The following is a 14,191-nucleotide window of genomic DNA, read 5'->3' as shown; positions in this document are numbered from 1 at the left end:
TCTCTAATTCGGCTGCTCAACAGCTCAAGTGCTGATCATTGTGCTTCAATTGCTCCTCACTACTCAACCCCGCAAACATTTGCCGGAGTTAACTCCTCTGTTCATCGCCGTACCGGTTTCTACTACACTGCTGGTCAGAACTACACATATGGTGATGCCACTGATGTCCAAAATTCAAGTGGTGTTCCGCAGGTAAATTGGAGTAGATGAACAACGCTTGTTCAGGGTCCAAGGAAATCTAAGATTTCCAAGTGACAGTTTATCTTACCTCGTGGGGAACTCCATAAGTAGCCGGCAATCCACACACCTCTTCCGCATCAGTTCCTAATCCAAAATGTCGGATCGGACAAGATCTAGGCTAAATGGGGTCTGGTCGGAATCTTCTGGGGCGCTTTATATGGTTGTACCAGGTTCTGGTTACTCGAAGCAAGGTAATTTATTTACCTTTCCTGCTGTTCTTAAGCTATATGAACTCCATAGTTCCAGTAGCCTTACTAGTTTAATCAGTGGAAGTTCCACTGTGGCCCTTAGAGGTATTTGTAAGTTCTAAGACCGAACCAAGTATTTAACACCAACCTCTATATCTATTCTTGGTGATTGTTCAACAAGACTGTCCTTCAAAACCAAAAGAAGCCAATTCAAACGCATTTCTGCTAAGTGAGCATAAAAAGAATCAAGAAATGAAGAACGTGCATGCATATCATAATTTTGAGTACATTAAGTCACAGTACACCTGTAGAAATATCTGGCATCACAATAACACCATTAATTGCAAAATTGGAATTCCAAAATGGAACGGGGAAAACAAAAGCTCTGGCTTCTTGAACCAGAAAAAATCATTTCGATGTTAAGTGCAAGGGAATGGAAACTAAGCACAATACTCTTCCATATCTGCAGGCATCAGAACAGACGTGTGAAGCAAGAAGCAATTCTGATACTCTCCAGATGCATTCTGGAGCATATGCATCAAAACAAAATCTTGTCTGCTATACACTTCAGTTTATATGTGATCAGTTATCCACTTCCATCAAGAAAAAGTTCATACTTCATGGTATGAGTTGGTATCAGTGCCAATTGCCTAACAGCTCTTGATCATGTGAGAACTCTAAAACTCTTTTACATTGGGTCTGAAATCGATTGCAATGTATTCACTTCCTATTTAAGTTTCTTGCTATACCCTCGAGCTAATATCTTTCATTTTCAGCTCAATTTTTCAGTTTCAGTTCCCTTATCTCTTGATATGTTTTCTGCCGCCATCATGGAAAAAGCACGATGTTTCAATTCTTTCGACTCGACTCAATTAGATTTTTTTTGTTGTTGTTGTTGTTGTTGTTGTTGAAGAACAACAACATCGTCTACTTTCGCATTTCCGATTACATAGACGTCATCTCCTGTGCATCAGCATCGCTGCATCTCTCTTCTACTTCATATCTGCTTCTGCTCTATTACCTCTTCACTTAGTTTCGAATTTCAAACATCTTTTTATAATCTTCCCCATTCTTTGTCTCCTCTGTTCACACTCTCTCTCTCACTCGTCTGTAAAAGAAAAATCATGTTTCATTAGAGAATTAACATGACACCATCGAATCTACATATAAACTACATGATGGGTTGCGTTCTTCTCATTTCACACATTTTGATACATCGAAAGAAAATAATGTAACACGTAAAAAGGTTGGTAAATAATGCTCATGGAAATCATGGGGTACCCTTAGTCATTGTCTGCGACACTAATATACAGCATTCCAGACATACACATCACACACCAAATATTAACAAGAACATAGCTGCTAAAAAGTAAACTCCATATATCCAGCTAAGTAGCTAACAACAACATATAAAAGTAATTCCTAATCCAGCAGAAAGAGTTATTGATCCAACACCATTGGTCACAGCCAATAAAGGCCACAAAAGTTCAAACACAGGCTCCCAGGAATCCTCCAAACAACTGGTCACAAGATCTAAGTTGCCATCACATTTTCGACATAGTGAAGCTGCCACTGGTGGTAGCTCTTCTTTCTGCCAAAGGGCAATGTTCAGTCAAGTGGTCACACATCCAATCACAAACTCCACAGTACTTGCGACCATCATTGAATTCCCTAGGGCAATCTTCACACAAATGACCTGTGGCCTCACAGCACGAGCAAAAGATATTTGTCTCCTCAAACTTGTGGCATTCATCAGTATTGTGGTCACCCAGCGACTGACAGGTAAAACAAAATTTGCAATCGCCATTAGCCAACATGGGGCAGTCCTCAGTCCAGTGCTCACTGTCACCATACTTGCAACAAATCAAACATTCCCTGGAACCAGGCTCTGGTTCAGGGGGTGGTGTGTGTTTCCGCTTGGGGCAAACATCAGTCCAGTGCTCAGCCTCAACACCACAGTATTCACAAATCAAATCCTCTGCAACCAATGGGTCAAATGGCATGGGTTCCTCATCTGGGCACCTCCAACTGAAGTGGTCATTCTTCTTCTTACAATAGTGACAGTAGATAACCCTCTCAACCCCATTAATAACTCTTTGTTCCATAAGTTCGCGATCTGTTTCAAAATGCAAAAGAATCAGTACGTGCTGATCAGATGAATTAAAGAATAATGTACCACAAATGTATCAATATATATCATCAGAAATGGCTCCAAATGCAAACAAATTTCACAAAATACAACCAAGCCACCAGCCATTTATCATCAGGAATGTCGACAAGCTAGAAGAAAACTGCAGATATACATATATGTGTGTGTGTGTGTATTCGCAGAACTGTCAAGTACTCGTCACTTAACAAAATGGGATAAGCTAAACAAAACATATTAGATAAGGTTGACATTCAAGAATCGTGCCCTAATACGGTCATCATGCAAGTAACTAATGACCCCTTTTACATTTTGATTCACTCGCTCATATACCGCAAACAGAAAGATTTAAAAAAAATCACTAGTTCAAGTTGAAGCTTAGCAATTTGTAAAAGCTATTCGAACATTCCTGCAAACCTTGCCTAATTTGTTCATATAACAAAAAAAAAACAAACAAAAAGAAGAATAATATACATACCAGGATCATCATTAGGGCACTGAAAACTGAAGTGGTCATTCTCCTGCCCACAAACCGTGCACACCACCTTTTCAATATCACTCTTCTTAATGAGTACAATTTTGCGTCCCTTTTCCTTATTGTTAGGATTGTAAGCTGTCAATTATGTAATCAAGACACAAAAAACTCGATCAGAGCTTGATTCAAATCATTTCTTTTTTCAATTACGATATCCTAAACATGTAATCGATACACACAAAATTCGATCAGGTACATCAAAAACACAGCTCAAATTACAGAAATACAGAAACTAATTAACTCAAACCATAATGATTTCGATTCCTAATTTCGAACCCCCGAAAATCAAGACAGTTGTATTTCAAAGGGGATCGAATTGGAAAAAAGTAAATACAGGAAAAATAAATATGAAAAGAAATCAAATCCTTACGCGTGAGCGGAATCTTATAGCGAATGGCGGTGTCCTCCGTCATATGAAGCACATGGTTTTCCGGGACGTCATCTGCCCAACCCGGGAGCTTCATCCAGAGGATCTTCGCCGGCGGCTTAGTTTCGTCACCGTTCATGGCCATTGACGGAGATCTTAGTTAGGATTTGGCGTAAAAGCGGAGATAAAAGACGATCCACCTCTCCTCTTCAGAATGTGTATATTTTTGGGGATATCGTGAATTCTGAAAGTTCCAGGCTCCTTTTATGGGCCTATGTTATAGCACTCCATCAGCCCAAGATCCTAGGTATCATCAAACGAAAATTCTTGTATGCAGTACAAGTAAACTGAGTTCTGTGATGAAATCTCAACCATTCATTTAATCTATCCATTATATGGCAGAAACACCGGTACTAATACTGTAAAGATATCAGAAAAAAAAAGTTACCATAATAAATAATCAGATATTTACCTAAAGAAATATCAATTTCTTCTTTTCTCTTTCTTTTACTCCACAACCGGTTCACCGCCGTCACACACCTCCACCACCACCACCACCACCACCACCACCACTATCACCATCACCACCATACAAGATTTTTGGACCTAGTCAAACGTCGCTTTTGTCCGAGCTGACGACGCTATTCGATCTACTTGGTCGGAAATAGGCGTACACGGCGGAGATGGGTGTTGGACTTGGCAGCATGGTCCAATCTAAAGCTAGTGATTAAGGTTGGCATTAAAACCCATTGGGTAATACCCACCCAAAAAAAAATCGCGGGTAATACCTATTTTAAAAATGTTAGGTCTGGGTAATTATCCACCCACTTTAAACGGGTAAAACCCATACCCACACCCATTACCCACACCTACCCACGTTTTTTAGATTTTTATTTTAGGTTTTTAGACCACCGTCGTCGGGTACTCCATACTAGCCAATCGGTTCGGGTCATTGACACCAGCGACACTCCCCGGAGTTCGATCTCCGACGGTTCTTTCCTCACTGCCAAAGAACGGCTGGATCAAGACCAACCCGATCGGTTTCACGACTTGAAACTCTTCCGGTAGGCCCGCACTGCCACGTGGTGCGCGATGTTGGCGTCGGCGAGGAAGCAGCGGGAGAGGTCGGCAAGGTCAGGGAGGGCGTCGAGGTTTAAGGACGTCGAGGTTGTTGTCGTACTAGGAGGGGTAGCCGTGCTCCGGGGAGAGGCGGTAGTTGACAGAGACGACGACGGCAGGGATTATGCGGGCGAATTTGCGGCAGACGGCGTCGTAGGCGAAGCTGTCGGGGCTGAGGAAGCTAAAGTCGCTGCCGTGGAAGAAAACGATGACGGGCAGAGAGGAGGAGGATGTAGTGGTGGTGGAGGGGACGAAGAGGCGGAACCAGAGGTTGCGGGAGGCGTCGACAATGAGGTTTAGAGAGATCTGACGGTGAGATTTAGAGAGATCCACTGAGAAGAGATATTTTGGGTTTGCGAGTGTTATCCGGGTACCCACGGGTATTACCCGTACCCAGTTCATCACACCCATGAGTTTTTTTTAAAATACCCATACCCACCCATTGCTGAAAATGGGTATACCCATTACCCAAAATTAAAACCCAATACATATTTTACCCATGGGTACCCATACCCATGGGTTTTAATGCCATCTCTACTAGTGATGGGTTTACATAAGGACTGGAAGCAAGATTGAAGAGGAAGAAGAAGAACTGGAAGAGTGGACGAATTTGGCCGGTGTTCCTCGCGCTTGGGCTTCATGACGACGACGGCGGCGGAGGGGACGACAGAGACCTTAACCTTCAAGTCTTTGGTGATGTCTTCTACGATCTTTTAGGGGAGAGAAGCGAGAGGAACAATCTTGGGAGCAAGAGAACTGGCGACGCCAACATGGGAGGGGTCGAAGCTGCTGGGTTTTGGGGGTGATTAGAGAGACATATTTTGTTTTCTGGGTTTATACTTGTATTCAATTTTTTACTAGGTTTTGGGGGAGATATCTTCACTTTGTTTTCTGGGTTTTTACTAATATTCAATTTCTTTTTGTCATAACCACCGTTTGTTGATCAGTTAGTGGTTTAAGTGCACCATGGTGTATTGAATCCGTTCCGTTTTTGGCAACACATATGAGAAAGGTTTAAGAATTATCTAAATTAAAAGTCCATAATACACCCAGTGGCGGAACCAGAAATTAAAAACGGGTAGGATTCAAAAGGATGCGTCCACCCCACAAACCACTTTGTTCATCCCACATTCTCTTCACACCTCCATTTATATAAATTTAATTGTAAGTTCACCCATTTACAATACCTAAAAAGGCTAAAATACATTTTTCCCAATTCTACTTTGATCACCCTATGTTGTCTTCTCACCTACATATATTTTTTCAATTTCAGATTTGTTTTGTTCACCCTACATTCTCTTCTCATCCTTTATATATTTTTTAATTTTTAATGGGTGTGTCTATTGCCACCCCACAAACCACTTTGCTCACCCCACATGTTGTTGATTTATTGAAATACTAAAATACCCTAATGTAAAATTACAGTAAGGGACGATAAGTTGTTACAAATTACAATTTTTTTTTTCTTTTTTATCTTTTTGTTTTAGATGAACACAAACTTTATAAACTCTAACCCAGATTTATCATCAGTCGTGAGTCTGAAGACACCAACATTTAACCTGAAGATAAGGTAAACTATTTGTGTTTCTTTTTTTTCTTTTTTTCTTTGTTGGTGATTTGTCTATCCATTTACTCATTATTTCCCATGTCGACTTTGAATCTAAATTCTTATGGACAACTACGTACTATACCTTATTTATGAACAACACATAGATTCATTGAAGAACTCAAAAGTATGGAAGACGTTGCTCCTAAAGATACATTTACAGACATTGTGCATCATGATATCGACTGATACCATTGAGTTGTTAAATTTGAGAGATGTTTCTTGTTCTTTAACTAGGATTTATATTTTAATGTGATTTTTTTTTGTTCAGTTGGTGATTTTACTTACCTTGAGCAAATATGAATTTGATAAAATATATCAAAATATATGTAGGGTGAGAAGAGAATGCAGGATGAACAAAGTAGAATTGATAAAAGGGTATTTTAGGTATTGTTAATGGGTGAACAAAGTAGACTTGTAATTAAAATTATATGAGTGGGGTGTGAAAAGAATGTGAGGTGAGCAAAGTGGTTTGTGGGGTGGCAATAGACGCACCCTTTTTAATTTACTTTATTCACCATACCTTCTCTAAAACTTAGGATTGAGAATCCTTCAAACGACTATTATTTTGAAAAGCTAAGATGCTGATGAAAAAAAAAATCGAATATAAGAGCGATTAGACATGAAAATTAACATATACAAAATTGACATGAAAAATAATGAGTAAACAGATAGACGAAGCATCAACAAAGAAAACAACAGAAGAAAAAAAAAATACAAACTGTTCACCTCATCTTCAGGTTAACTGCTAGCGTCTTCAAACTCTATATAACGATCAAATATGATAAAGTTTGGGTTAGAGATTATTAAGTGTGTCTTCATCCAAAAAAAAGATTATAAGAAACTGAATTTGTAATTTGTAATAATTTATTGTCCTTTACTATAATTTTACATCATGGTATTTCGGTCTTTCAATAAATAATGTGTGGGGTAAACAAAGTGGTTTATGGAGTGGCAATAGACGCACCCGATTCAGAAACCAAAAAAAATTGTAATAAAAAAAAGAAATTTTATTAACACATTGCTATTTTCTAGATACATACCCTATATTTTTGTTAAAATATTAGATTAATTTCAGTTTACTCCTCTGAGGTTTAGGGTTGACATCGTTTCACCCCCCATACTTTTAATTTTGAAAATTTACCTCCTAAAGTTTCCAATTTTCATAAATCAAGCCAGATTGCTAAACTTTCATTCAATTTGGAGGTTAAATGCTAGCATGAAATCTTAGAAAAAAGGGTCCTAAAAGGCGATTTATGTTGTTATATGACTATTTTAGCCTTTTTAGTGAGTTATGAAGTTAAAATTAACGTCTGAATTAAATGAAATTTCAGCAATTAGGCATGATTTATGAAAATTTGAAACTTTAAGGGGTAAATTTTCAAAATTAAAAGTATGAAGGGTGACACGATGTCAACCCCAAACCTTAGGGGGGTAAACTGAAATTAATCCTAAAATATTTATTTTCATTTTGCCCTTGTTTAAATAGACTAATCATAACTCCAGCTTCTATTCTACGCGAGCACCAGGATCGCAAATGTCAGAGCTGGCGATCTAATTGGTCGGAGGTTGGCTGCCAGATAGAGAAAACTACAAGTAAACAACCACAAGTTTTGATGCAGCAAACAAATACAAGTTTTGATTCATTCTAAAATTCTTTTTCATTATAACCAACCAACCTAGTTTTTCAAATCTGAAATGCATCTACATAAGCAAATCGTAGAGACTTCGAGTTCCAATTGTGGTTGATTTGGATTACATACGAAGCCATCCATTCCATATGAAACCTTGAATTCAGTGTTAATCAATCAAAATTTCTTCTTTTTTTAAGATGAAAAAACAACTAGATTAAATAGAGGTGCCTCTAGTGCACCCACGGTTTATAGAGTCAAAAGACAACGCTAGGCCAGCTTCCGGAGGAACACACTCCTCTCGAAAACGAACATCTCCTACTTTGTGGCCAAAATTTGCAACAACATTAGCTACAAAATTGGCCTCTCTAAAAATATGCTTGTAACTAATGCAATCAAAGGAGTTCCTCAAAATTCTAATTTCTTGTACTAGCTTGAGGATCCTTCGAGAGGGTAGCAAAAATGTCATTAATTTCATCGATGACAAGCTTTGAGTCTCCTTCAACCTCCACTATGGACAAGCCTCTCTCCTTCGCACAAATGAGACTGTATCGGAGTGAAAGATAAGTTACATGCAAGGTTTCCCTATATTATAATGCTTGGCTTTCTACCACGGGATTTTTCTGAAGATGGAAGAGTGAAAGGAAGAATACAACAAAAGGGTGAAAGAGGAAGTATTAAGGAAAAAATGGCAATAATAATTAAAGAGATGTGTATTAAACATATAAGAATGTGTGAATTCAATGAAATATTTTTCTTTCAAAAAATAAGAATGTTTGAATTAAATTACTCATAAAAAATTGTAAAAACTAAAGAAATTGTAATAGAAAATGTTGTAACGTAGGAGGTTCGATTCAAATGAGTACAGTAGCAGCTTAATTTCTAGCAAGTGTAGTAGCGGATTGTAAAAGTACGAGTAGCAACTCCCTGTCAACAGTAGCAGCTTAAGTAGAATCCTAACGAGTGCAAGTGCAGTAGCAGATTTGGACGAGTACGAGTGCAATAGCAGCACTAGACAAGTATGAGTGTAGTAGCAATACTAGATGAGCCAAAGTTTAGTAACAACCCACTAAATAAGTTCGAGTGCAGTAGTAGCTAATTTACCAGCAAGTGCAATAGCAGCAATTTTCCAGCAAGTGCATTAGCTGCTAAAACAAGACATGACGAGATCGAATTTAATTTTGATAAATTAAATTATGACACAGGGTAAATAGAAAACAATTAGTCCTTATTTGTTAAAACTGTTATTATTAACCTAAAAATAATGTAAAATGATGTTTTTGTGTTTAAATCTCTTTGAAGGGGACTATTGGATTCATCCATGTCGGGCTCGACTCAAACTTTACCAGATTCAAATTTGTCAACCACCAAGTTTATGGTCATGGTATGACCAAACACTAAAGAGTTGCCATGTGTGATACGTATAACCAGCTTTAACCATTGTTAAACTTAATTAATAAAAAAATAATAATAATAATTTTAACTACAATAAATAATACACATATATAATTACTTATTTGATATCCTAAACCATTCGTCTTCATCATTTTCTAACTCAGCACGCCCTGAGATGAATAGGCTGATATTGTTGATAGTGTCTGGGCTTGGCTTGCATTTTCTGTTAATTCTTTGGTGACCACTCATTTGAGAGGAGAATGATGGAGTAGGATATGAGAGTGAGATCACCTATACCAATTCTTCCAATCTGCGTTTCACATGAGAGACAGAGAGAGAATCAAAGAGAGATAGAGACAGAGTTCCCATTAATCCAAAAGTTTGTATCCTGATGGGATCATAATCCATCAAGAAGTAAATTGCAGAGAAATTAAAGAAAATAAAATTAACAAATATTCATATTCATTCGGATACCGTTACAAGAGAGGTAAAGTTGCCTTATATAGCTCTAACAACCATAAAACCCTAAATGCCCATTTAAGGTATAACCCGACCCGAGCCCACTTATAAGTGTTAGCCCAAAATAGATGAGTAGCCCACTTAGGTAATTAGCCCACTCTAAGAGGTATTGTAGACAAGAGTCCTAACATTCCTTACCCCTTAAGATAAGGCATGTCCTCAGGCCTTAAACATGTAAGGAACAAGAAATTCGCCCAGAGAAGACAGCATAAACCGGTCTCCTCTCCAGAATCATCACATAGGCTTCAACCATCAGTGTTTCCAAAACAAAGGGAAGAGTCTGCCTGGAAATCGGAGTCAGTTGAGCAATCTGTTGAGTGGAAGAAAGAGCACATCCTCTGTGATGTTTGTGATATAATGCTGGTGGTATGGAAAACCCCTTCACAAGCTCTGCATAGCAAGATTTCGCAACCCAAAGTGTTGCTATGGTCGCTCGTTTGCTGGTATAATCACCAACAATGACAGAAAATGCAGAAACATGAAACCTCAAGGTCCTCGTACTTGTTGTAGTGAGAACAGATTTGTACAAGAATGCCAAGAGCAAGAGACCAACATCATTTGTCAGCCACAAGCATTCTACTCCCTGACATTAAACGTTATAAATCGAAGCAATACTCAAATGTGAGCCAAAGAGCCTCCAATGATAGATATCGACATCCTGGGGTGTCTTATGCATTAACTTCATAAACAGAATTGTTGCTTTGGACACCACACACTGCTTCAGCAAAAAGAACCAGTAAACATCTAATAGAATTTTGCTGGAAGCCCCATCATGCATACTTTTCCTCGTGATCTCTTGAGAAATAGCAAAATCACACTGTAGAAACAAATTCCTAGCGCTGTCCAGAATTTCTGTCTTCTCCCTAGAGGCAAAATCAACCTCGACGTTTGCAGATACTGAAAGAGACTTCAGTTCCCGTACAACAGTCTCAAATTCAGAACTAAAATTGATGATCTTTATAAGGAATGCAAGTTCTGTAGCATCTTTGGAAACAAAGGTTGAAGAAAACTGAGTATTAATCAACTCTGATATTCTTGGTCATATGAAGCTTCCAAAGCGTTGTATCCAAGGACCATCTTGAAAGAATGTGAAATAGTGAACCTCAGCACTGGGGTACTGCTTGTCATCAGTAAAAACTTCTTCAAATAGATAATGGCTACCACCAGTAATATCTTTGAGAAACATAGTACCCAATTTCTGCAACTCAACAAAACTCATAAAAACTTGTCTAGTAGCCTCGACTAGCTGATACTCAACTATAGCAGGAAGAATAACACACTTGAGGAGTAGATTACACCATGATGGAGTGCTGACCATGTGAAAATCCTCTTTGACAAATTGCATGACAACCACACGACCATTGATAAAAGCAACTAGGAAGCATTCCCATGGACAAGTCATTTCCAGTAAACTAACCACTGTGTGCAGCCAATACATATAACAGTAACTCATGTGTGAATATGAATTGGTAATGTACAAGTCCAAGCCAAAATGACAACCATGAATAATAGCAATTGACCCAGTTGTAATGATGTCAGATGCATAATCAAATAGGAGCTCGCCAATCAAAAATGCATCACCAATTAACATTTGAGTGGTGATTACTATCAAACCATGCAAGTCAAATACCCAAACCTGGAAACGTAGTAGTATTGTTCGAAAACAAATCCAAAAGGCGACTGTCTCTTCCTTCGTCACATAATGTCCCATAAATTCCACTATTCGAGAGGGAAATAATCTCGCTGCATTGTGCATATGCAGAAACAACATCGAAGCAACATAGGGAATCCAAGGGACCAACTTAGTGGCCGGGATAACACTATCCACGACAAACAAGGCAGCTCCAAACACCATAGCTAGTGATATCTTACAGACAGACTTCCAAGGAAACAATCGTGTAACCACCGGAAGGGATGGTGAGTTGGGAGGTACAATACTACCGGCAAGACCTCACTCATGTACATGAAGCAATAACAACCAAGCTTGAAAAATAAGATGCACAAGTGAATGAATATCCCCAGCGAACATTAAAACAATTAGAGTAGAAGAGTAACTCAAAGAAGATAACTCCAATTTGACTTGGAGAGGTTCATTAAGGCCACTGGAGAATAAAAGACTTGCATCTCGCAACTGTCCCAGGCATGTCACTGTGACATGACCTGGCATAACAAAAATCTCATTTGCAATGTAGTGACTATTGTTCTTGTCCCAACTCCTTGTGAACCAGCCAATAGAATAACATTGGGGTTAAATTTTGCAAAAGCAAGTTCAGGGACCACGTCAAGCAAGTTCATAACACCAGGAGATGAAATGTGATGTCTGAGCGCAGCCAATTCATGCTCCATTGCTTGACTTTAACCACACATATATCTCCATTTCTGTTTCCCAAAGCCACAAACTCTGTATCCTTCCTGACAGCCATAACAGTAACAAATTTTCTAAGTAGCCTGTTCTGTCTAGTTTTCTCTAAGTCATCAGCAAGAGGTAAACACAGAAGATCTCCAGTCAACCAGGCATTCCTAGTACCAGCGAGTGTATGAATGCTCTCTTTGCAATCACAGAGAAAGAATAAACAAATAAGCCATCGACATATAAGTGATTGATCTTTCTCAGTAGTTTCTATGCTCAACACTTTAGAAATTACCATTTCCATCAACGACAATGAAGTAACAATCTCCATCTTATATGACCTCTTAGAAACCATGTCAGAACTACCAAGAGGGGCTATACCGATTGAATCAATAGCAGAAGCCAAACCAGTAGCAACTAGGAAACTATCAAGTTTAATTTCTCTAGTTGATCTGTTGTCAAACAGAGTGTCGACATCCCTATTTATGTGCTCAATCCTATCATCAAGAAGCCAAGTGCCTCCAACTTCAGAGGGCAAGAAACTATCATTATAGGGCTTACTCACACCAAACAGGAAATGTGCAAAAGCTCTTCCAAATTCTTCATGATATAGATGTAAAGTAGAGGAGACCTGAGACAAACAGTGTTGTTTCATTGCACCCATTTCAGTATTCTCTTGCACTAGTCCATTTTTTTCTCTAGCAAACAAATTTTCTTCAAAAAGAATACCATAGGAGAAGCTAGCATCAGTAATCATGGTGGATTCAGGAGAAAACTTAACTGCATCACACAACACCCTTCGTGCCTGAGCAAAATTACCCAACTTGCAAGATTGATTCACCGGAGTAAACTTTTTGTTGTGAAATGCATCCTTCATCACAATCAGCACCATAGCAGAATCAGGACAAAGGTTGCCCTCGTTAGAGATTAGACCATCATGGCTAAAACCATAGGTTTCAACAGTCTCTAGTTCGAGTGGCTCAACCATATCGGCCACTTTCGACCCAATAGCAGTAGTCACACTGCTAACATCGACATCAACATCAGACCCTTGTGTGAAAGAGGGGCAACAAGAAACGCCGGTTGAGAGCTCTGCTTCGTCAGATTCAAGAGAAAGTTGTGAAGGGTCGTTCTCGGTTATTGATGGAAGGAGGTGAAGGGTGACAAGTTCGGGGTTGAGCTCGTGAGCACAAGAGAGGGAGGCGTAGGTAGTGGAGCCCTCGGAAACGAAGACGGCCCAGCTTTCGTGTTTTGGTGAGGCGAGGCTGATTACATGTTGCTCTAAAACATCAGAGATTGTGGCGAAGAGAGATTTGTTGATGGCAGTTGTGATGTATCAGTCGGAGCGTTTGGAGTTTCGGTACCCACACAAAGCTGACAAATTTGTTCCATAATCTCAGAGAAAACATCCCCGTTGTGTGCCTTATCGGCCCAACGACCGTGCTTGCGGTTTACCTTGGATCTCGAGATACCAGTTGATGGGATCATAATCCATCAAGAAGTATATAGCCCTAACAACCATAGAACCCTAAATGCCCGTTTAGGGGTATAACCCGACCCGAGCCCACTTATAAGTGTTAGCCCAAAACAAATGAGTAGCCCACTTAGGTAATTAGCCCACTCTAATAGGTATTGTAGACAAGAGTCCTAACATATCCACAACCACCATCTTCTTTGGTGAAAATTTTCGACTTCAACATCGTCAAGACGTTAACAGAAAAGTCTCTCAGCCAGAGAGGGGTCGGAGATATGGCCGGGTCCATACGGTTGTTGTGGTGAACTGGTGATTATGGGTGAAAGATAAACTTGCCTGCTGATGGGTAGTTAGATGAGTTTTTCTCTCTTCCATTTAAGAGGTTCTGCAATTGGAGTTTGCTGGGATTTTTTGAGTTGCTGCAGATCTAGGTTTATGGTTTCGTTTGGTTGATGGAAATAAAATTGGTTCCTTGGTCTTTCCTATGTACATTGGAAAGTAAATTTTCCACTAGTTTTCATACCAGATATTTCGGAACGTTAGAAAAGTAACTAGGAAATGTATTTTTTTATTTTGTGGATAATTTGGTAATAACATTCCTAAAAATAATATTTGAAAGAT

General features: G+C 39.0%; 1 protein-coding gene across 1 annotated transcript; it reads right to left on the bottom strand.

Annotated features, from left to right (window-relative positions):
- Positions 1 to 1,618: 1,618 nt before the first annotated feature.
- Positions 1,619 to 3,764, bottom strand: LOC101302132. Its single transcript, XM_004291604.1, has 3 exons — positions 3,480 to 3,764; positions 3,053 to 3,187; positions 1,619 to 2,544 (listed from the first exon to the last, which is right to left on the bottom strand). The coding sequence occupies exons 1-3, from the start codon at positions 3,619 to 3,621 to the stop codon at positions 1,973 to 1,975; spliced, it is 849 nt and encodes a 282-aa protein (XP_004291652.1). The 5' UTR covers positions 3,622 to 3,764; the 3' UTR covers positions 1,619 to 1,972.
- Positions 3,765 to 14,191: the final 10,427 nt, after the last annotated feature.

The sequence above is a fragment of the Fragaria vesca genome, linkage group LG2, assembly GCF_000184155.1.
Source record: "Fragaria vesca subsp. vesca linkage group LG2, FraVesHawaii_1.0, whole genome shotgun sequence".
NCBI lineage: Eukaryota > Viridiplantae > Streptophyta > Magnoliopsida > Rosales > Rosaceae > Fragaria > Fragaria vesca.
The sequence above is the reverse complement of the archived record's forward strand: the minus strand, read 5'-3'. Positions and strand labels throughout refer to the sequence as shown.

Bases quoted from the DNA above. Each gene is read 5' to 3' on its own strand.
- LOC101302132 (XM_004291604.1), bottom strand. From the start codon at position 3,621: ATGGCCATGAACGGTGACGAAACTAAGCCGCCGGCGAAGATCCTCTGG. The intron at 3,188-3,479 runs GTAAGGATTTGA...CATAATTGACAG, and splicing joins CTATAAGATTCCGCTCACGC to CTTACAATCCTAACAATAAG. The intron at 2,545-3,052 runs GTATGTATATTA...ATTTTGAAACAG, and splicing joins GTGCCCTAATGATGATCCTG to ATCGCGAACTTATGGAACAA.